A 22,189-nucleotide genomic window follows, 5' to 3' on the forward strand; every position below is an offset into this window, starting at 1 on the left:
CTATAAATGCAAGGCCCTGAGCCTCTCCTTGAATGCCACTGCAGTCATGTGACATTTTAACTTTGGAGATTGTACTGCAAAGTGTCACCTTGGTCCTCATTGCCCAACAGGGGACTATGGCACTTCACAGGCCTAGGAAAAAAACAATCCCCCAAGCCCTCTTGAGTTGTGGTGGGTTCATGGGTGGCAGGAAGGGGACTTTTGTGGGAATAGGAAAGCGCTGCTGCAGTGCTGATGTGAAACTGCTTTGCTGTGTGTTGAGCAAATAATTCAAGAATGTCTCTGGAAGAACAATTATTTCAGGATTTCTCTTCAGACTTCACACTTACATTCTTTTACTTGGGGGCTGGAAGCCTGCAGCATCAATCCCCATCTACCCTGCTCCTCAGAGTCCAATGACTGACGGACATTGTAGAGCCCTATTTCTATAGTCAGTGACCAGTGAAGGAAATGCCCATGCTACTCAAACCCAACTCCAGGCATCCCTTGACCCAAATGCAGATGAGCAGGGAAGAGCAGTGACTTCTACTCACTCTCATGAGGGTGACTATTTCATCCATGTAAGGACGGATGTGGCTCTTCACAAAGGATACCAGCATTCCCAGCTGCTGGAATAGAAACTGAAACAGACAAGAGATCAACAAGTTAGCACCTGAAGGATGCAGGGCCCCCAGGCTTACCTGGAGACAAGAAAAGTCAGCCATGCGGTTGGTTTCCACAGCATCCCAACTACTGAAGGTATGCTCCGAGTAGATGTAAACCCTGCAGTGAAGGGGCAGGAATCTCATACACTAGGATCGCCAGTTACTGCATGGCAGAAACATAAGGTCACACAGGCTGTTTTACACTGCCGTGACCTCCTGGACCCTGCCTCTCAGTGGGAAACTGCAGACAGCAGTGCTATACTCGTGGACTACCCCAAGTGCTGCTCCAGGCCATACATGCACAACATCAGAGCAGGGGATGAATGCTGCTCTGTGCAGTGTGAATGTCAGCAGCACAGGATTTTTAGTCACTAAAAAAAATGGGCATGAGGTCAGGCATGGTGGTATACACCTTTAATCCTAGCACTTGGGAGGCAAAGGCAATCTCAGTGAGTTCGAGGCCAGCCTAGTTGATATAACAAACTCCAGGATAACCGATACTACATAGAGAAACCCTATCTCAAAACAAAACCTGGCATGAAATTATTAGCCAACTACAAATATAACTTGGCCCTCATTTGCTACTACTTACTCTCCAAAATACAGGCATAATAGTACACAACTTTAATCCACCACTCAAGAGACAGAGGCAGGTGGACTTTGGAGTTCAGGGCCAGACTGATCTACTAGTGGGTTATAGTCCATCCAGAACTCCATACTCAGACCTTATCTCAATAAATAAACACATAAACAAACAAACAAATATTAAACATAAAGTCCTCATTGTGGATATCATAATCAACTTATAAATAATAAATCAATTGCTTTTTTTTCAGACAGGGTCATGTAGCCCAGATTGGCCTTGACTTTGCTATAGCGAAGATGACCCTGACCTTCTGTCCTCCTGCTTCTATTTTCCAAGTGGGGGAATGCCATTACTGCATCCAGCTCTCAATTAGGTCTTAAGATAGCTCAAAGAAATTATGAGCCCAAAAGAGTGGCAAATTCTGAGAAGAACTGGATACTCTGTAGCCCAGGCTGACCTCTTGTCTTATATTGACATACTGGATCACAGGTGTGAGGCATCAAAACCAGCAGGTGACAACCTAAAACTGCTGAAGAGCTGTTACCACTAAGTAAAGCAGGGACTAGGAAGGACTAGGGTAAGGAAGCCCTGTGACTTTTCAACTAAAGACTCAATCTTCACAACACTTTGAATATGACAGTACTAATGCCCTGCTTCCTAACTGGGGACTCTACAGCTCTGTCTGTTCTTCTCAGTAACAAGGCTGGACAGAATCATGATTTATATTCTTCATTTGGAACTCAGGTCCCTTGAGGATGAGTAAATCCTCAAGTGTTGCTTTGAACACCAAGTACAGCATGCCTGTGCTGACAGTACTCAGGAGGCTGAGGCAGGCAGATTAACAGTCCCAGGCCAGCCTGGCCTATAGAGTGAGCTCAAGGTTACTCACTAATATTTAGCACAACCCTGTCACAACAAACAAATAAAATAGTAAGCTATGTACTCTTGGGGCTTATAACCTGCAGGTGTGAGGACAAGACACACACAATCAGATTCACACACAGCTTAGCTTCCTAACAGGGACTCTCATGGCTACTAAAGGGTTAAAACCCAGGTACCACAAGGCACAGGGTGATTCAGCATACCCATCCCACCTATCTTGGTATATCCCCCCATGGAATCATTGCTGGCACTTTTATGGAAAAGAACAAGGGGCAGGAAACTATAGTTACACTGCTGCGTCGGCTAAATTTGTTACATGAACCTAAAAGAAGATGAAACGCCTAAGCCAGAGGCAAAGCAGGGTAGTAGAGTACCAGGGGGGGTCAAGAAAAAAACCACTAGTCAGGAAGAGGGAACAAGTCTCCTGGGTCCTGGTCATGCCTGGTGGGGAAGCTTGATGGGTAAGAAGTGGCCATGAAGACCACGAAGAGCTCAGAAACCACCACCTTTCCTTCTCCTTTAGAGTCTTTCCATGTACAATAAAGGAGAACAGACCGATATTGGTGTGTTTAGTGATGTACTTAGAGCGCTGTTTGTACTGCCTATTTGTCAAGCACAGACAAGAGTTCACTTGCTACCCGGAACCAACGACCTGGAGAAATAGCTGAAACAATGGGCTGTGTGGGATTTTGTTTCTGAAACACACATTGGACTAAATCTCAGAATCTTCCCACTGTGAAAAAAATGGAAATTAATGCATTAAAAAATGGATCATCAGAATTCAACTGTTTTTTTGTGAACCAGAACTTTAACGGGATATATCTTAAAAGAAACAGTGAAGTTGATGGTGCACACCTTTAATCCCAGCATGTGGCAGGCAGAGGCAGACAGATCTCTATAAGTTCGAGGCCAGCCAGATCTACAGCATGAGTTCCAGGGCAGCCAAGGTTACACAGAGAAATCTTGCCTTGAAAAACCAAGAAGGGGTGGGGAGGGGAGAAAGAGAAAAAAAAATTCCAACAAAATAAAACAAAAGGGAAAAGGAGACAAATTGTCAGTTTTAATGTGAGGTTCCGTAGAAAAGCTCTCCTAGAAGAGACCACCTCAGGCCTGCTCTCAAATGGGCTAACTACTTGGGTGGCCTGGGCTAACTACTTGGGTGGCCTGGGAACCATGCCAGACCTTAACTTCAAGTAGTCCTGGGTCACTTGGCTGAGGCAAAAGCACACTGCTCCTTTCTGTTCCTTCAGAGCAGATGTTCCAGGGGCTACTTCCAAGAATGCCTAAGTGAAGATGCTTATGACCACAAAACAGCCAGAAAAAGACCATCATGGAGGGACCCAGAAAAACAAAGAACAGCAAATTAGGCCAATCAAGGATTCAGAGAAAATAGCACCACACTGAAAGTGAGGGTGTGTTTAAGATGCTCACAGAACCTAATGACTAGGATCAGAAGGAAGGAAGTCCTCCCCTATCAGTGGACTTGGGGAGGGGCATGCATGCAGAGGGTGGAGGAAGGGAGGGATTGGGACCGGAGGAGGGAGGGAACCACGGGGTTGGGATACAAAGTGAGTAAAGTGTAATTAATAAAGAAAAATAAAAAATAAAATAAAAAAAGGATGCTCACAGAAATCAAAGTAGGAATATAAAACACAAGCACAGGACTCTAATCCCAGCACTTGGGTCTCTGTGAGTTCAAGGCCAGCCTCGCCTTTAGAGTGGGTTCCAGGACAGCCAAATCCATAAAGAAAACCCTGTCTTGAAAAGCAACCAAACAAAAGGAATGCAAAAGATAATATAAGAAACAAAAGCTTCATCCCTAAAAACAATCCAAGTAAGGAGAGCTGTACAGGACACCCAAGGTGACAGAAAGAGCCCAAATCCAACAGAACCATGAAAGCAGCTGGACCAGACGCACTGATTCAAGGACAGATTTTACTGTAATCCCAGTGCTTCAGGAACCTGAGGCAGGATGGTAGAGAACTGGGGGCCACTCTGGACTTACCCATCCCACTTCCACTGAAAACAAACAAAACCCACCCCAGGTTTTAAAGTTAGAGTAGGAAGCTAATCTAATTATATTATACCTACAAGGGACTAGAGAAAAAACAAAGCCAGAAGACAGCTGAGAGTGAAAAGGACGGGGAGAGACTCTCATCACTGGAGTTGGGATAGCTACATTACTAGGCAGAATAAATTTTAGGGTACATTCAAGACCCTTTAGGGTCACTGCATAATGATGAAAGATTCAATTCAGTAGGAAGATTAAACATATTTGCATGTACTTAAAAATATAATCTAAAAAAAATAGTTAAAAGATGGGCTGGAGAGATAGCTCAGTGGTTGAGACTAGACACTGCTCTTACAGAAAACCCATGTTCAGTTCCCAGCAACTACATCAGGAGGCTCACAACTACCTCTAACTCTAGCTCCAGGAATCCAATGTCCCTCTTCTGGCTTCCTCCAGTATGTGCCACACACAGTCACACAGAGATACACCATCTGAACACAGTATAACGATACATGTAGAACCCTGTGAATAACAGTCACAAGCAAAAGCATACAGGAAATCTGTGAAACTCAACTTAGCAACTAAACCATTCAAGCAATTTCGGCAAACATGAATGACAAATCCAATGCAATTAACTTAGAAATCAATACCAAAAAGATAAACTTAAAACCTTGTTAAAACAAGAAATGATGTGAGGACATAGAAAGGACTTATTTTTGAACACTAATGAGAACTCACTGTCACTCAGCAAGCAGAGAGCAAACTGCTAATATATATTACAGCATGGATGGACTGCAGAGGTATTACGTTGAGTAGCATAAGCTAGACACAGATATGCAGATGCAGCTCTGCTGGCAGAATGTATGTACAGAGCCCTGGGCTGTATCCCAGCACTGCAAAAACCGGGTCTGGTGGCACACACCTGTAAACCCACCACTTGGGAGGCAGAAGGCAAGGGACAGAAGGATCAAGGTTTTCTGACTACAAAGCAAGTTCAAGGCCTGTCTGGGCTACAAGATAACTTGTATTAGAAAAGAAAGAAGCTTGACACAAAATACCTCATGTTACATAACATGATTATATGGAATATGAAGTGAATATGTAGAGACAGGAAGTGGATTAGCGGCTGCCTCAGGATGCAGCAAGAATGGGAAATGATTTGCCAACAGGAGCTAAGGTTTCTGAATTCAGACTGTTAGTGGTGACTGCACACTACAAATATAAAAAGCCAAGGAACTTTATATTTTAAGGCGGTAAACTTCACAGTGTGTCAGTGTTACCGGTAAGGGATTTCTGAAGAGATACATGTATGTGAGTGCTGTATATTTGCATGCAAAGATGCATGTGGAGGGAGTGTGGAGAGTTGGCTCTTCCAGAGGATCAGTGTTCAATTCCCAGCACCCACACGGCAGTTTACTGTCTGTAACTCAAGTCCCAGGAGGTTCAATGCCCTCCTCTCACCTCCAAGAGCATCAGGCACACATGCATGTGTTGCAAATACGTACATGCAGACAAAACACGCAGGCACATAAAAAGACATGTGTATGTTTGGGGGTACATGTGCATATGTGTGGGTGCATATGGAGATTGACAAGAGGTGTCTTCCTTGGTTGCTCTGAACCTTATACATGGAAGCAAGGCCTCTCAATTAAACCTAGAGTTTGCCGATTTCACTAGCTGATCTTGTTCTGGGGACTCCCTGTCTCTGCCTTGTAAGCACAAAGATCTCAGGGGCTGCCATGCCCACATGTCCTTTATTTACTTGGGTTCTGATGACGCAAACTTTGGTCTTCATGCTTGTATAGAAAGCACTTTAACCAATGTGGCATCTCCCTAGACCCCTACCTAAGAGTTTAAACAGCAAATTTGTATGTGTGCATGTGTGCTCACTCATATTTGCATCTATCACTTAGAAACTACAGACTTAAAGATTTACTTAGCTTTGTTCGCATTCTTGACAGTTTCAGCCTTTTCTGTGAAGCACAGGCCATATCTAAATGCTAACACTGCCGTCCTGAAGATGCTCTTGCTGTTTGCTTATATCTCCATTCCTTGCTGGAGTGTTTTTTTCTTTTTAGATAACCAACTTCTGTTGCATTTCTGTCTAATATCTTTGTTTTTTATTTCATGAATTTGTTCTTTATTATTACTTTTCTCAGTATTTTTTTTTTCTACTTCAAAAGTTGGTACTTCTGTAATGTCAGTAGATAAAAATGCTTGTTACACAAGCCTGATGACCTAAGTTTTATTCCCAGAATCCCTGTAAAGATGAAAAGAGAAGCCTGGAGTGGTGGCACATACATGTAATCCCAGCACTCAGGGAGGCAGAGGCAAGTGGTTCTCTGTGAGTTCGAGGACAGCCTGGTCTACAAAACAAGTTTAGAACAGCCAAGGCTACACAGAGAAACCCTATCTCAGGAAAAAAGGAAAAAAAAAAAAAAAAAAGAAGAATGGAGAGAACTTACTCCATAGTTATCCTCTGACCACTGTGTGCATACTATGGCATGCTCATACCCATTCACATTCAATAATAAATAATAATTTCTAAAAAACAGTCATGTACCAGGCAGTGATGGCACACAAACAAACAAAAAGCCATCAAGTGAGGCATGGTAGTTAGTGTGAGCCTGTAATCTCAGCATTGAGGTTGCTGGAGGATCAAGAGTCCAAGGCCAGTGTGGGCCACATATTTGCAGGTTACATGAAGAGTCTTATATGAACAAGCAGGTCTTTGCTACTCCTTGTTTCTTTCTTAGTTTTGAGACAGGGTTTCTCTGTGTAGCTCTGGCTGTCCTGGAACTCACTTGGTAGACCAGGCTGGTCTAGCATTTAGAGATCTGCTTGCCTCTGCCTCCCAGGCGCTGGGATTAAAGGTGTGTACCATCTCCATCTAGCATAAAAATCCTTTTTTAAAAAGAAAAAAAGTGTGTGTGACAGGGGGAATATTCTTGGGAAAGGCAGAAGAAGGTGCTGGATCTCCTCAAGCTGGAGTTTCAGGCCTACAAGCCAGCCACTGTGAGCTGCCCTATATGGATGCTGGGAACCAAAGTGGGTCCTCTGCAATCTTCATGTGCCTCCTAATCACTAAGTCATCCCCAGCTCCCCTTTCTAATTCAATCTGTTTGAACTGTAAATTTTGGGGAGGCAAGCTCCCAAGTATTACCTTGCATAGGGGCACTAAAAATTTTTTAAACTTTCAGAGCTAAGGGGATGGTTCGGTGGGACAGAGTGCTTGGGGTGCAAGTCTATGAACCTGGGCTTGTATCCCCAGCACACACATGTGACTGTATGAACTTTTAGCTCCTTCATGCCAACACCACACTGGGATTGAGGCAGGAGAAGGATATCACTGGGGCTCACTAGCCAGACTGCCTAGCTGACAAACAGCAAGCTCCAGGTTCAGAGACACAAGTGTGCATATATGTGGATGTGTTTCAACATTAGAACTTATTTCAACATAATGCAAAATACCAAGACATTGAAGGAGGAAAAGAAAAAAAGCCTCAGATTATTATTAAAACAAAGAAAAGGCATTTGGTAAATTCAGTATGAACTCATGATTAAAAAGAAAAAAGATCTCTTAATAATTTAAGACTATAAAGAAATGTTTAAAAACTCTGAATAAGCATTAATCTAAACCCTTCAGTAACAGTTATAGCTAGTGGTAAAATTGTAACAACTGTTAAAGTCAGCATGAAAATCAGAAGCAAGATTAAAGGTCTGAAGCTCACGCCACTGAAACAGCATTGCAGTGCAACCCAACAATACAATAAAAAAGTACTAATAAATGATTTATAGTTTAAAATGAAAAATATACAAAGTCTCTTTATTTTTTAGAGTATGTAACTATCTAGAATGAAAGTCTGGGAACATTTGTAGCTAACGGAGTTAATAAGTATTTAGTGAGGTTGACAATTACAAGAACAATGCCCAAAAGTGAACTGAAAGCCAGGCATGGTGGGACACAACTCAAGTCACAGCTATTTAGGTAGGTAGAAAGATCCCTTGAGCCCAGGAATTTGAGACCAGTCTGGGCAACACAGAGAGACCCTGTCCCAAAAGAGGGATTAAAAACAAGAAACAACAAACAAACAAAACTTTCTATACCTCAGATACAAGGTCAGGAAGCAGTTTATAAAAAGTTACTATCTACCTCTAAATATAGGTCAACCTAGTAATCATCACAGAGGGAAAGAGAGTCCAAGCACAGTACCGTCTGTACTCAGGAGACATTCTAAGACTAGCAAGAACTGCAAGCTCCCTTGAACCCCCAGAGTGTGAGATATGTGTGGCTGGTACACACAGAAGGCATGCATGGGTACAGACGTCATGGAACCACTCTTCATATTCTGTGCTTGAGAGAAAAGAGACAAGAAAGAGGAGAAGAAAGGCACAAGAAAAAAGCTTGCTAATAAAAGCAGAAGGAACCACAGAACTACAAAGTCATGATGCAGCTTAGCACCTGACTCAAGGATTACCAAGGAATGCTAAAGCTACTGGGTGAAAGGTAGCTGGGGAATAGCATGGTCATGTTCCCAGAGTGACCTCATAGGTTACTTGTCAGTGACAAAGCAAGAGGAGAAACCTTACAAGAGAGATCTGCCAGATACTAAACACATGCTCCAATTTAGAACCAACAATAATGGGACAAACTGACAGAATTACACAATTCATCTTTATAGTACTGTCACTGAAAATGTGTAGTTCTGCCTTGCCTTCCCTGGAGCCTAACGGTGTAATAATCTCAGCTACTAGAGAGGCTGAAGAAGAGGATTCCAAGTTTAAGGCTGACCTGGGCTCAGAGCTCAAAGCCAACCTACAGAATTTACTGAGCTCCTATCTCAGAATAAAAAGTCAAAAAAGGGTAAGAGATGTAGCCATTGATTGTGATCCTGGCTAGCAGGTCAGAGGCCCTGAGTTCAATCAAAAAGTTGTGTTGGGGCTGGAGAGGGGCCTCAGTGAGTAAGAGCACACTTTTGCCAAAGTACCCAAGTTTGATTCTCAGCACCCCCATCAGGCTCACAACAGGCTATAACTCCAGTTCCAGGGGTATCCAACACCTCTGGCCTCTATGGGCACATGTACATACCCCCATACAGATATGCACACTTACACATAATTAAAATTAATAAAAATAAACATTAAAAACAAACAACACCTTGGCGTGATTTAAATTTAGTCATGAAGAAGCAAGCAGAAATCTGGACTGCAGTTCCTTCCACAACTGAACTACATTACTGAGAACAATGCTGTCTCTTCCCACTAGGTTGTTCATCTCCTAGCTCCTCTGTGGGGATGAAGTAGAAGACTGGCTGAGCCAGCTACACACTTAGGTGCCAGGAGCCAAGGGAGGAGAGACACTCCTCTCAGAGCAAGCACAGTGCAGTTCGGAAGCTTAGGCACAGAAGGTGTACTTACTTCCCGGATGGCCCCATCACACACTCGGATGACGTTAAGGAACGTGGGCATGACCTGGGGCAGGAACTGTACACACTTGAGTCCCAGGGACTTGAAGATGAAGGTGATGGCCTGAACCACCATGGTGTGGTGGTGAGAGAGAGACTGATCTCGGAAGATCCGCATCAAGGCCACCATGGACACAGCTGGGTAGAACTCATCCAGGGGCAGGTTTCCCATGTTGACCAGCATTTCACTGGTGCTGTAGTCAGCTAGGACAAGGTGACAAAGAGAGCCATAAGCACTGGTGACAGGACTTTGATGTGAGGTTAGCATGGTTAATAGCAAATAAAGTCCCTTCAGAGACATTAGCATGCTTTTATTCTCTCTTCTATGCTCTGACACTGCTGTGAATTTGGAGCACTAGGGCCATTAGGAACCGATGAATAGGCTCTCCCCATCAGGAGCAAAACCCATTCTGGCTTTTCTATTACCCAAACCACCAAAGCCTAAAACAGTACATGATGGGTTTTCTTTAAATTGCTAGGTTTAACGTAGCTTCTTAGCATTACAGTTCACAACTTCATAGCTGAACCCATCAATAAAAATAATTATCTCTCCAAATGAAAATAAAGAGAATTAAATTAGGCAAACATCTGTTCCACAGCTGGCTATACTGCAGGGAATGCACACAAGTTAGCAGGCATATGCCAAACCCGGAACAGCAAGGACTGTGTACTGGAGATGGTAACATGCAACAAGGAGGGAAGATGGAGGGTAGGTGAGAGACTGGAGAGCAGGCCCTGCTGAGGAACACAAGCACCTGACCCAGGCTCTGCTCTTGATGGTCAGGCTCCAAAGGGTAACAACAGGGTACACTTCCTTAACTCGGAAGAGAGAAGGAAACAAACAAAGGAAATAAAGCAGTTGCACCAATAGAAGTTTAACGAACAGTTTCATTTGGGAAAACCATATTCTGCTACAGCAGTGGGGAGAGCCCTGCTGAACCTTCACCTTCATAAACAGGCTTGCCTCACTGGACAGTAGGCTAAGACTAGTGTTCCATCCTCTAGCCCATATTCTCAGGCTACTTGTCAAAAGGCAATGGGTCTCTAGTGTCAAACCATGAATGAAAAAAGGGCCCAGGACTTATGGGGGATTGGCTTTTCAATGTCCTGATTTCCCTCAAATAAAACAGAGAAGATAGGAACTATTCTCCCCATCCATGAGTGCCAGGAAATAAAACGACAACCCAAAGAGGCACTAACAAAGAGTGACAAGTAAACAGCGGTGTCAGTGAATCCTACCTCCCTCACTGGTGTTAAAAGCAATCTGGACTTAGCTGTCCACCCTGACAGAGACTCTGACAGACATGAGGACTTCAGCTCTATTGGATGCAACATCCCTGCTGGATTCAGGGACTACAGGCTTTTCATTTACAAATTGCCAAGAATCAATATGTATCATTTCAGTTATGGGAGTTAACACACTTTCTAAATATGGCCAATGAGAGTTTGTGAATACAAACTTGTCAAGTGTCTCGTTCTAACTTACAGGAATCCTGACTGGACTTGGATTCTGACAGGCTGACAGCAGAAGCGTCCCGGGACTGGTCAATCATGCCGATGTTCACTTTGTGCTTGTAGGGGTCTAAAGCCCCGAGGAGCCCTAACACTCGGATAGCCTGGGTAGGAAAGGAAAGGAGATCAGGATACCTGATTAAACAGGATTGTGGCACACCTCTCCTGTTCCATACTCCACACCTCCCGCCCAAACCACCATATCCATCAACAGAGCACAGACAGATGGGAAGCCCCATCCAGTGTGGGGCAGGTCACTGCCATCACTTCCTCTCTCACTGTTTTAGTCAACCTCTGAGGAGCAGGTCCCCATGCAGTCTACCTCTCTCCGTGTGCCCTGGTTCTGCTCAGTCTTCAGGAAATTCAGCAGCACCTCAAGCAGAGTGGGGTACTTCCTGTAGGGCTCCACCACATAGCCGGTGCTGGCCACCAACTGTCCCAGGGTCCACAAAGCCACCTAAGTAGACAAAAAACATAACAAATATTCCCACCTTTCTCAGAGGAAATGTGGTTCTTTTGTACACTGAATGACTAATAGGAACTACAGAAGGAAATGCAGACTGTCCTGTGGACTACTCTTCTAGTGGCCTCCAATGGCTTGGAGGGTCGGGGGAAGCTGTCTGCCTCCACAGCCTGCTTCTTCCCTCCAGGAGCTGGGGCTCTAACAACCAGACTGCATTATCCTAAGTACAGAGGAAATGGCGACTGGTCAGGAGGAGAGCCACTGCTTGTGCTGACATTCTTTTCTCTTTCCCTATTCAAAGAAAATGTCAAGCTCTGTGCAAAGAACTGACTGGGGACTCTGTGGTAAACAGAGAGAAACTGGTCCCTGGTCCCATGGGCCTGCTCACTCAGACAACAGTGATATACTCACCTGCCTTTTGGCCAGCAGAGAAGAGTCCTGGAGCATGTCCATGATGATAATAAAGAGCTCATCAACCCACTTTCTCATCTCCAGGCCACTAACCTGCAAAGTGAAAAGACAGTGGCAGGGATGAGAGATTATAGGATTAAGATATTATTGTGGAAGGGATGTGGTGGCTCACACCTATAACTGTAAAACTCAAGGCAAGAGGAACACTTGAGGGCGGCCTGGGCAACCAAGTGAGACCCTGTCTCTAAACAAAAATAAGAATAAAACTAACAAACCGTGAAGAAGCGTTCTGACTTTCCCCGGGACTAAAGAGTTCCGTCCACCCATGGAAAGCACTTGTTCCCTCACCTGAGCCAGCTCTCCTATAGTGGCCAATACGTTATTGATCACTCCCGGGTTTGGATCAGGGTCTGGATCTTTCAGTTTCAAAATTAAAGCCTACAGAAGAAGATAAGAGAAAATGAGTGTGGGCGAGAGTCTATAGGAGAGCTCTCCTGTCCCTAGAGGGCAGCACACCCCCAAGCACACACAAAGCTATGGGTTCAATCCCTAACTCCAAAAACAAAACCCTCCTAAGACTCTCTTGGTCATACATAAGTCACTTCTAGGCTTTGTGAACGTAGAACCTCTGGGTTGTAATTTCCAAGCTTTTCTCCAAACCAAACTAAAACCCAGTGTATCCCTCAGGAAGCACCACATCTTGAAGCCATTTCTTACGTGCCCTTACAATTCTGCTACCTATCATCCCTCAGGCTGCATATGTCTTAGACATAGAAAACTTCACATAAATACATATTCACATCTGAAGCTGTGCTTGTGTTTTGAAGCTCATTTTTCTTCATTTGGGAGAAAGCGCATATGGTATTTACCTACTTTTCCTTTCCAAAACATATGATGATGAGCCTGAAGCATAAAGAACAATTTCCTGCAACTGGTGAGATTTTTGGCCCTCTTTTAACACAAAGTCCTATGTGGGCCCTATGTGGGCCTTTGCTTTGACCAAAGAAATGATCTGCTTGGTGAAGTGGAGCAGTGCTGAAGCACCCCCATCGCCTAAACAGAGGCAAGACAGGAGTGAAAATGCCAGTGTGGCCACCTGTTGTACTTTACCTTCAGAATAGGCTCCATATAGGGGCGGATGAGTCGGGGGGCATTGGAGACCAGATGCCCTAGCATTCGAGCACTCTGCTCCTTGATTCTGCCAATGCCACTGTGCTCTAGCTCTGTCAGAATCTGTAGGGAAGAAGGTAACACACTTTGGCAGAGAACAGAACAGAGAGAACTCTATAAAGCAAGGAAATGTCGTAAGAACCGGGGGAAAAAACCAGACTTCCAGTGTCCAGTCAAGTCTCCACTGAACACTCAGCAAGCAGGGGGATTCCGTAAGCTACCAACAGCCCTGGCTGTCCCTTCCCCTGCGAAGCAGTACAAAATCCTGCAGTACTGGAGAAGGAGTACCCGTCAGAGCTCTGAGCACAGTTTTCCAGACAAAAGACTGAAGAGAGGGCTCCTGGGGAAAAATCTCTGTCCAGACACAAAATTACTGAGAGGATCTATACGTAATGACAAAGGAATCAAAAGACTGTTAGAACAGCTGTGGAACAGAAAGGTGAGCCAAACTTCCTTAGGTGACACATCTAGATGAAGGAAATGCTTGATCTCACACCCTAAAACACTAGCACGTCAACATATTGAGCTCAAGTTCAAATAGACGACAGCAATACGCAGACCTCTGGGTATGGCTAAAAGAAAGGAATGTAAGCATGCTTAAAGTACACACCACAAAGCCCAATTAGTCCAGGGTCTGGAAGAAATGGACAGTATGCAGGGGAAAAAAGACATTTTGTTTTAGTTGTCGACTCCATAACTGATTTTCTCTATTACCTTCTGCAGTCACAGAAGACAGCACTAAAAGGAGTTAGTGATATAGGAATGGACCCAGTGGGGGGATGCAGGCTGACTGCAGGAAATGTGCCCCAGAAAGCAGAGGACAACTAGCAGATTTAGTGCAGGGCAAGCTAGAGTCAGAGCCATCTATACCACTGTGACATCTACCAGTGGCCAGTGGCCAGGCTCTAGGGAGAGGCCAAGGCACTCACCAATACATGAAGATGCATAATTCAATTTGGGACAATCTATATTAAAACTACTTTTTCCCCTTGTTTCGAAGCTTAAAAGCTAGAAATATAGTTCAGTGATAGCATTTTCCTTATACATACAAGGCCCTGGTTGTCAGCTTTCTGTATATTCTAACTACTATTTTTCAAATTGTTATTTATTTATTTTTAAGTTTCAAGGTTTAAGTTCAGCACATGGTCAACTCATCTGATGGAGTTTCACATTCTCCAACATGAGGAAAATGAGCTGGCCTGTTGGCTGAGCATGAGCTTTTCAAGGACAAGAGCTGTATCTGGCCTATTCACTGACACACCGCCAGTAGGCAGCACTGTGTGGGACAGAGGAGGCGTGCATCAAGTCCTAACAGACCATGTTCTCATTAGGAGGTATTTCTGTGCCAAACACAGTTAGCACAATCTGAGCTGGTAGGCTCAGTAGCAGCTGTTTATCATTCCCACAGCCAGGTGTCTTAAGATCTGAAATAAAAGGCACTCCCTAACATAGGCCAGCAGTGAAAAGGAAGTCATCAGGCTGAAAACATAAGTGCCAACAGAATACGACTTTTCAATTTGTCAACTGATGATCTCATTTGCAGCCACGTTTTACTATGGCAAACAGCAAATAGATGACACTTTTCTAGGGTAAGTTGCATACACTGACATTCTGTGTTTGAGTTCTTCACATGCTATACAACCTGTCTATTTCAAAAGAGGCAGGAGGACATACCAAAGTTTGGAACAGGTATCATTCACAGGAAGCCAAGGAACCTGCAAGGCAGCTGAAGACAAAATCAAGGACCCAGGTTGCAGCAGAAAGGTCAACCCGGATCTCTCTAGAGGACCAAGACATCTCACATCACTTAACAATGGAAGCCAGGGACCCCTAACCAAGGGCAATGACCACAGGATCATGTGGGAATCATGCCCACATGTTAAGACTGATGGCCTCTGTGCTTGGCTACTATTAGCATGACAGAAGCAGGATAGGGTAGAGAAGGTGGCATGTGACCCTGCAGCAGATGCAGAGAAAGCCAAGACACTGGGTCACTGGGGACTTGCCTCAGAGACAGATGAGTTACCTGAGAGGTAAATCTGGAACCAAGAAGCAGATCACATCATGCTGACAAAAGACTCACACTCAAAATGTAACCCAAAGCTGGGAAATATGGATTCTTGGTATCAAACTTGACGTGGTCAAGTTTCTCCATCTTTCTTTCCCATCCCTGTCCTTAGTGCTTCCTTCTCAGCTCAGTGTGGAGGTCCCTTCCTTGCTTACCTGGATAAGCATCTTGCGCAGGAAAGGCATGACGAAGGCTGGGTTCATGCTACTGAGTCGGCCCACAGTGCAGATGGCCAGCTCTCGGATCTCAAAGACTTGGTCATTCAGGGCCACAAACAGAGCCTGCAAGCTTTCTGCCTGGGCCAGGTGGGCATCAAAGCGCTCATCCAGGGATGCCAAGACACAGTAGCGGATATCAGGGTCTGCAAGAGCAAACAAACCTTTGAACAGCTCTTCAGGATTCTATCTCTCCAGCTCTTTCCCAGCTTCCACCTCTACTGCTACCATCTTAGTGTGGGGTTCTCAACCTTCCTCACGCTGCGACCCTGTCACACAGCTCCTCATGGTGTGGTGACCCTCAGCCATAATATTATTTCTACTTCATTATTGCTACTTCATAACTATAATTTGCTACTATTATGAATTATACTATAAATATCTTTATTTTTTGATGGTTTCAACCCTGTGAGGTTGTTTGACCCCCAAAGGGGGGATTGAGACCCACAGGCTGAGACCTACTGCCCTAATGGGAGAACCCCGAAACATCTTCTTCATCGAAACTTCTGTCCCCAAACCCGTTTTTTAATCTATTCATAGGAATACAAAGAAATTAAGTAAAAATAGATTATCTTACGCTAATAGGCTAGAGGAGCCAACCCAATGCTTTAGCAGAGAAATGGCTAAAAGTGAAATTATTGATGCTGATGATCTCTAGCGACCATGCAAACATCTCAAGCTCCAGGAATCCCCCAGGACTGCTCTGTTGTAAGATTTACCAGGATCTGTGATCCCAACCACAAGCAGCTTGCTGAGCACATCTGCCACCACTTGCACTGCTGTCTGGCTAACCACGTGAGCATGGCCACTGATGAGGTGGATGGAGGGTGTGAGCAGGCGGGAGCAGGTGCGGGCAGCTTCCATGCGGATCTCCTTGTGCTCACTGTTTAGGAAATGATCCGCACAGTGTCGGACAAACTGGGTCAGAGAGTGGCCTGAGCACAAAGGAAAAGGGAGGAAGAATAAACACTGCTGCCTGGGACAGGATTGCAAGCTCACCTGCACAGAACATCATACCATCACAAGAATGAAAATATCCAGAAACCTCTGCCATACATTCTAAAGCAGTGAATCCCCTCCTGGCTGTATGTCAGTGAGAAGGTGAGAAGTGCCATCCTGAGCTCCCACCTCCGATGCATTCTTTTTCTGAAGCAATACATGCTTTTTAACATCATCTAACCCGAACATACCATGAGACAAAGCACAGGGCAGAAAAAGCCTGGGAAGGAGGGGCCATTTTGCACCTGGTTGTGAAGACTCTACAGACCCAGAGTCTAGATGTCCTCATGCCGTTCTCAGATCCACTGCATCCCTCTACAATTAGGGTCACCGTAATTTCTTACCTTCAAATTCAAAGCTGCCAAGAGTGCGAAGGGCAAGAGTGATGCTGGCCACATCGCTGGCCTCAGGGAGGGTGGTGAGGCCAGGGGAGGCCAGCTGGTGGGCCAGGCCCTTAGGCATGCCTGGATGCCGGAGGGGTTTGTGCATAAGGACCAGGGACAGCATCTTCAGAAGCCCATCCTGAATATCTTTCTTCAGCTGTGGAATCTGCCGGCTCAGATCATAGAGCACAGCAGTGAGCGCAGGGCTGTGGAGGAGGAGACCTGTCACTACAAGGCCAGGGCGTGACACTGTCTACTCTAGGCAGGAGAACTGGACTCTGTCACTGCTTAAGTCTCCGAAGTGCTTAACAACCTTGGCCTTCTTTCAGATTTCAGAATAATCTACACATTTCTGATTTTCACCAAAGGGACCGTATACAATATGTGGCCACCAGAGACTGAGTCTCAGTCAACAACCAGGAAAGAGATGGAGAATATCCTCCTTAATTCACAGAGGAGGGAATGAAATTTGGGAGGCTAACCAGTCTTCCCAGTAATAACAGCAACAGTAGCCATGCACTTAACAAGTACTCCTATCTACCAGGCCTTGTACTGGTGGCTATTTCCTGAACTCTGTCACTCAACCCCTATAGCTATCCTGAACAGCAAAAATTGTTATTTTCAGACAAGAAGTCTGAAGCTCAGAGAAGAAACTTAGGCAACATCGCACAGGAGCTAGTGATGAAACTGGGATTCCTAACTAACCTGTGTACTTAGCCTGTGCTAACCTGCCTATCCAATTAATACACAACCTGCCCCTCTCTCTTCTAAGCTAGGGCCATCACTGAAGCTGGGTGGCCACAGGCCTCTGACACACACCTCAGGCCCACTGCCAACATGGGCTCCAGCAGCTCCTTGATGTCTTGCTGAATGCCTGGTCCCATTGCTCGCGCCAGCATGCTGATGCACGTGAACACTGTGGCATCCACCTGCACGGTTTTCTGCCTCCTGCAGGGAATCAGAATGACTTCTTTAGACAGAGAGGCATTCATAATGTCCCACCTCAAAGCCATGTTGGGACCAGCAGGTCACATTATTTAGGCAGGGCCGGCCACGAGTACGGAGATTATTGCAAAATTCTATTGGCTCCAGCCTATCAGTCACTGTGGGTGTGTATTTAAAACAGCACTCCAGCAGATGGCAGTACTGTATCATACAGAAGGGCTTTTTCTGAATTCAGGACGAGGCACCATACTTAATGTGGGGCTGACCAAGGTAATTAGTTAGGAAGAATATTGAGTGGTATGCTCATCAGGAACCAGAGGGTAGTGTGCAGGTATCCCATGGAAAGAAATGTCTCCCTATGACGACAAAGCCGGGTTTCAGGACAGGTGGCTTCTGAATCCACCAGAGCAACCCTTGCTAACAAATATACAGGGAAACATAAAACTCAGTGCCATTGATGCTGACTCCCCAGGAACATCTGGCACGATGTCAAAGGCTTTGCTCCTACTTTATTCAGTGGTGGATAAGTTGTTATACTTTAGAGAGAAAGGAAAATATGACAATCTGATCTCTTTCAGTTCTAGTCAGGGATTCCTCCACAAACTTTCTATCAATTGGAATACTCAAATGCCAGAAAAAAGAGCCAGACTGGAGAATGCATTGACATTCAACACATTCTCAAGGTATTTCACCTTTCTAAATACTTACAGTCATTGCACCTGAAGAGCCTGAACTCAAGAGAGGAGGGACTTCCCTCTGCCTGTCATGCCTGAGAGCATAACAATGCGTGGAATGCAAGCGGATGCCCCGTGCCTACTCCCCACCTGAACAGAGTGCACAGTGAAATCCTAACAATCGCTTACTTGTGGGCGAAGTCCTTCGGAGGCAGCGCTGCTCGGATGATGTCAAGTACACGGGGTAAGTAGACCTTAAACTCGGACCTCACTGCCACAGAAAGCAGCCCCAGGGCCTGGAATGCTGCAGTCCTTTCCTTCTCCTTCTTGACACAGCTCAGGACGTGGTTCATGGTGTCCTGGAGGTACTGGGTATCTGGTACAAAGACAGAGCACATGCCCAAGGTCAGAGTCCCTACAGAGAACACAGATTTAAGTTAAGGAGCCAGTGTAAGGATACTAGGAATTGAAAGGATAAACTTTGTAAGACATTTTATGCTTGGTAATCACTCCTCAGGTATGTCTCTTGGAAGAGTATCATATAGTTGTTTCCATTAGTTAATTCTTTTGTAATTATATTTGGGGGGGGGTAAGGGAGGAGGATGTTGAGATGTTTGTCAATGTGAATGTGGAAGCCAGAGGACAAATGGAGTGAGTTCTTTCCTTGCATGGGTCCTGGGGTAAAAACTCAGGTCACTAGGGTTAGTGGCAAGCACCTTCGCTGGTGAGCCAGCTTGCGGGACCCTCCATTAATTAGTATTACTCTAGAGACAGAGTACATGTTTCTCTTCAAAAACTCCTAAGGAGCCAGCACTTGAGAGACAGAGGCTGGCTGACCTCTGAGTTCAAGGCCAGCCTGGTCTATATAAAGTTACAAGCCAGCCAGAGCTACTAAGTAAAGCCCTGTCTCAAAAAACAAAACCAAAAAAGTTAAGGGGCTGAAAAGATGAGGACCTGAATTCAATTCCCAGAATCCATACGATGGCTCCCAACTGTCCATAACCCCAGTGCTAGGGGAGCCAAGGGCTTCTTCTGGCCTCCACAGGCACTAGGCACTCATGCAGTAGAGATACACATGCAGGCAAAACCCCTGGACACAGAGACAACTTCTTAAAATATCAAAACCCTAAATAAGTAAATACCAAAACCCAAAGTAAATAGAATAAAATATTAAATCTTGCTTTTAAAAAAAACAAACAAACTTTAAAGCAAAAATTAAATTATCATACAATGTACTAACATTGAAAATAATATTAAACTAGGCATGGTAGCACACTTCTTTAATCTCAGCACACAGGGAGGCAGAGGCAGGAGGATCACTGTGAGTTGAGGCCAGCCTCATCTACAATGGAAGTCCAGGACAGCCAAGACTACACAGAGAAACCCTGTCTTAAAAAACCAAAAACCAAAACAAAACAAAGAATATTCAACATTATTTTCAATTAATGGACCACTTCATTCAATGTAGGCCTGGAAATCTCTCTCGGCTATTACCTGAAGATTTTTACTGGAGACACATTAGTTAGACTTAAGTCTGAGATCTGGACAGACCTGCATCATCATGTTCACATCATCAGCATTCAGGGCCAGGTGTTTCTGGGCGCTGTGAGCTGGAAGTTTTCATACTCCCCCCCGCAAGACCTTTCCTGATTCTTGTCTCTGGCTCCTTCTCTTCCACTGACATTGGTCCTCAGATGTAGGGGTGAGTCTCTTTTACCATTGAGCATCTCACAGCCCCTTAGGTAAGTAATGTTCTGATTTGTCTTATTATGGCCAGCTTGAATTTTACTCTTTTAGATATTTTTTTATAATTATTTTTATTAATTATAGTTTATTCACTTTGTATCCTCCCTGTACCTCCCTCCCTCTTCCCCACCCCTGTCCTTCTCCAAGTCCGCTGATAAGGGAGGCCCTCCTCCCCTTCCCTCTGATCCTAGTCTATCAGGTCTCATCAGTAGTCCTGCTTCTTCTGTGGCCTGGTAAGGCTGCTCCCCTCCTCAGGGGGAGGTGATCAAAGAACAGGCCAATCAGTTCATGTTAGAGACAGTCCCTGTCCCCATTACAATGGAGGCCACTTGGGCACTGAACTGCCATAGGCTACCTCCATTCAGGGGTTCCAGGCCATCTCCATGAGTAGTCCTTGGCTGGAGTATCAGTTTCAGAAAGGACCCCTGTGCCCAAACTTTTTGGATCCGTTGCTGTCCTTGTGGAGCTCCTGTCCTCTCCAGGTCTTACTATCTCCCACTTCTTTCGTAAGGTTCCCTGCATTCTGCAGAGGTGGGAGAAAACAGGGAACAGGACAGGAGCCTACCACAGAGGGCCTTTGAAAGGCTCTACCCTGCAGGGTATCGAGGCAGATGCTGAGACTCTTAGATTTTTATCTTCTGGGTAATCTGCTATTCCCAGAATTTCTGTCGTTGGGAAGTTGAGATGATGACTTCCATACTGTGAGTTTTGATAACAGGCACTTCAGCATGGAGGAGGACAATTATGGTAGCTCTCTAGATGAATTTCACTGATGTATTCTAATGTTATGTTTAACAAAACAACAAATCTACATCAAAAGAACACTCACAGGGCTTCTGTCTTTGTACCCTGATGCTAAACAGTCCCCTGAGCACACCCTGGTATCTGATTTTTCCAACTTTGATCAAATTTGGCCTATTTGTTAAGTTTCTTTTGAACCTCAGTCTTTCAACCCTAGACCATTTAAAGCTCTGCTGCCCAGAGGTGTGTCTGGACATTAGAGAAGAGAAGAGCTGCTGGTGCCAGGCAGGCAGAAGGGAAAATGTCAAAAATTATGGGTGATTTTCATTCTACCATTTCTTTGGTTCAGCAAGTTTATGTGACTGTTTGGTCCTTACCCAGAACACTGTACTTTTAGACCTAGCCTGCTTTATCATCGAGACCTCTCCACAGCTTCACCTGGCCTGGGTGGCACAGGAGAATCCATGTTGGAAATGGTACATGCTGGGGACCAGCTGACCTTCCTTTATACCATTAGCTCTTACTTGGTTCTGAATGCTTACTAAACACAGGCAGCATGCCACAGTGAAATAAGTACAAAGAGACGTCTAGGACAAGGTCTCACTCTCACCAATAGGAGGCAAGAGAGGGACATTAAATACAAGTGGGAACTAGAGTATTATTATCATGTGTACCTCCTTGTTTCCAAAATGGATCTGAAGTAGCTCCAGGAGGCAATAATAACCTAACAATGGCTTTTACTCTGTGCCAGGCACTATACTTAAGCATTCACATGCTGTTCATTTTGGGAGGCAGGGTTATTACTGTATTTTTCACTAGTCAGGAAGTGGAGGACCCACAAATGTCCATAACCTGTGCCAAATTTCAGTAACAGACTGACGTAGGATTCATTCTGGGTTCATCACCAAAGCTTCCTATAGCTGAGGACTGTGATGGAAAGGAAAAGAATGTCTCTAGTCTTGGCCTGTATCTGAGTGCCGGACTCCAAATCATCCAAACTCTTTTTCCTTACAGAGGTGAGATGCTCAGTGATCACCATGGGAAAAAAGCAGGTTACTAAACCCACTCTGTACCAGATAAGTGCTATTGACAGTATGGACAACAGGTGCTTTTATTGATCTCATTGAGGCCCAGGCTGGCCTTAGCTTTGTATAGTCCCTCACCTCAGCCTCCCAAGGGTTGTGATATGGATATGAGCATTCACGGCCACAAGAAGTTATATTGACGTTCATACATGGTAACCTGGTCTAGAACTGGCCCTCCATTACATACTG

The 22,189-nt window shown here is 44.9% G+C and overlaps 1 protein-coding gene across 2 annotated transcripts in view; it reads right to left on the reverse strand.

The window, feature by feature from the left end:
- Mtor (mechanistic target of rapamycin kinase) overlaps window positions 1-22,189 on the reverse strand; it is a 108,176-nt gene that overhangs the window by 76,183 nt on the left and 9,804 nt on the right. For both annotated transcript variants that reach the window (XM_055615097.1, XM_055615099.1), the window contains 12 exons: window positions 18,618-18,804; window positions 17,629-17,757; window positions 16,771-17,015; window positions 16,147-16,362; window positions 15,368-15,573; window positions 13,085-13,207; window positions 12,323-12,412; window positions 11,975-12,067; window positions 11,423-11,557; window positions 11,075-11,204; window positions 9,542-9,792; window positions 534-620 (listed from right to left, as the gene is read on the reverse strand). In XM_055615097.1, the coding sequence (XP_055471072.1) occupies window positions 534-620; window positions 9,542-9,792; window positions 11,075-11,204; window positions 11,423-11,557; window positions 11,975-12,067; window positions 12,323-12,412; window positions 13,085-13,207; window positions 15,368-15,573; window positions 16,147-16,362; window positions 16,771-17,015; window positions 17,629-17,757; window positions 18,618-18,804 (1,892 nt within the window). The remainder of the gene's footprint in view (window positions 1-533; window positions 621-9,541; window positions 9,793-11,074; window positions 11,205-11,422; window positions 11,558-11,974; window positions 12,068-12,322; window positions 12,413-13,084; window positions 13,208-15,367; window positions 15,574-16,146; window positions 16,363-16,770; window positions 17,016-17,628; window positions 17,758-18,617; window positions 18,805-22,189) is intronic.

Source organism: Psammomys obesus, unplaced genomic scaffold (genome assembly GCF_907164565.1).
Source record: "Psammomys obesus unplaced genomic scaffold, mPsaObe1.curated_primary_1811, whole genome shotgun sequence".
NCBI lineage: Eukaryota > Metazoa > Chordata > Mammalia > Rodentia > Muridae > Psammomys > Psammomys obesus.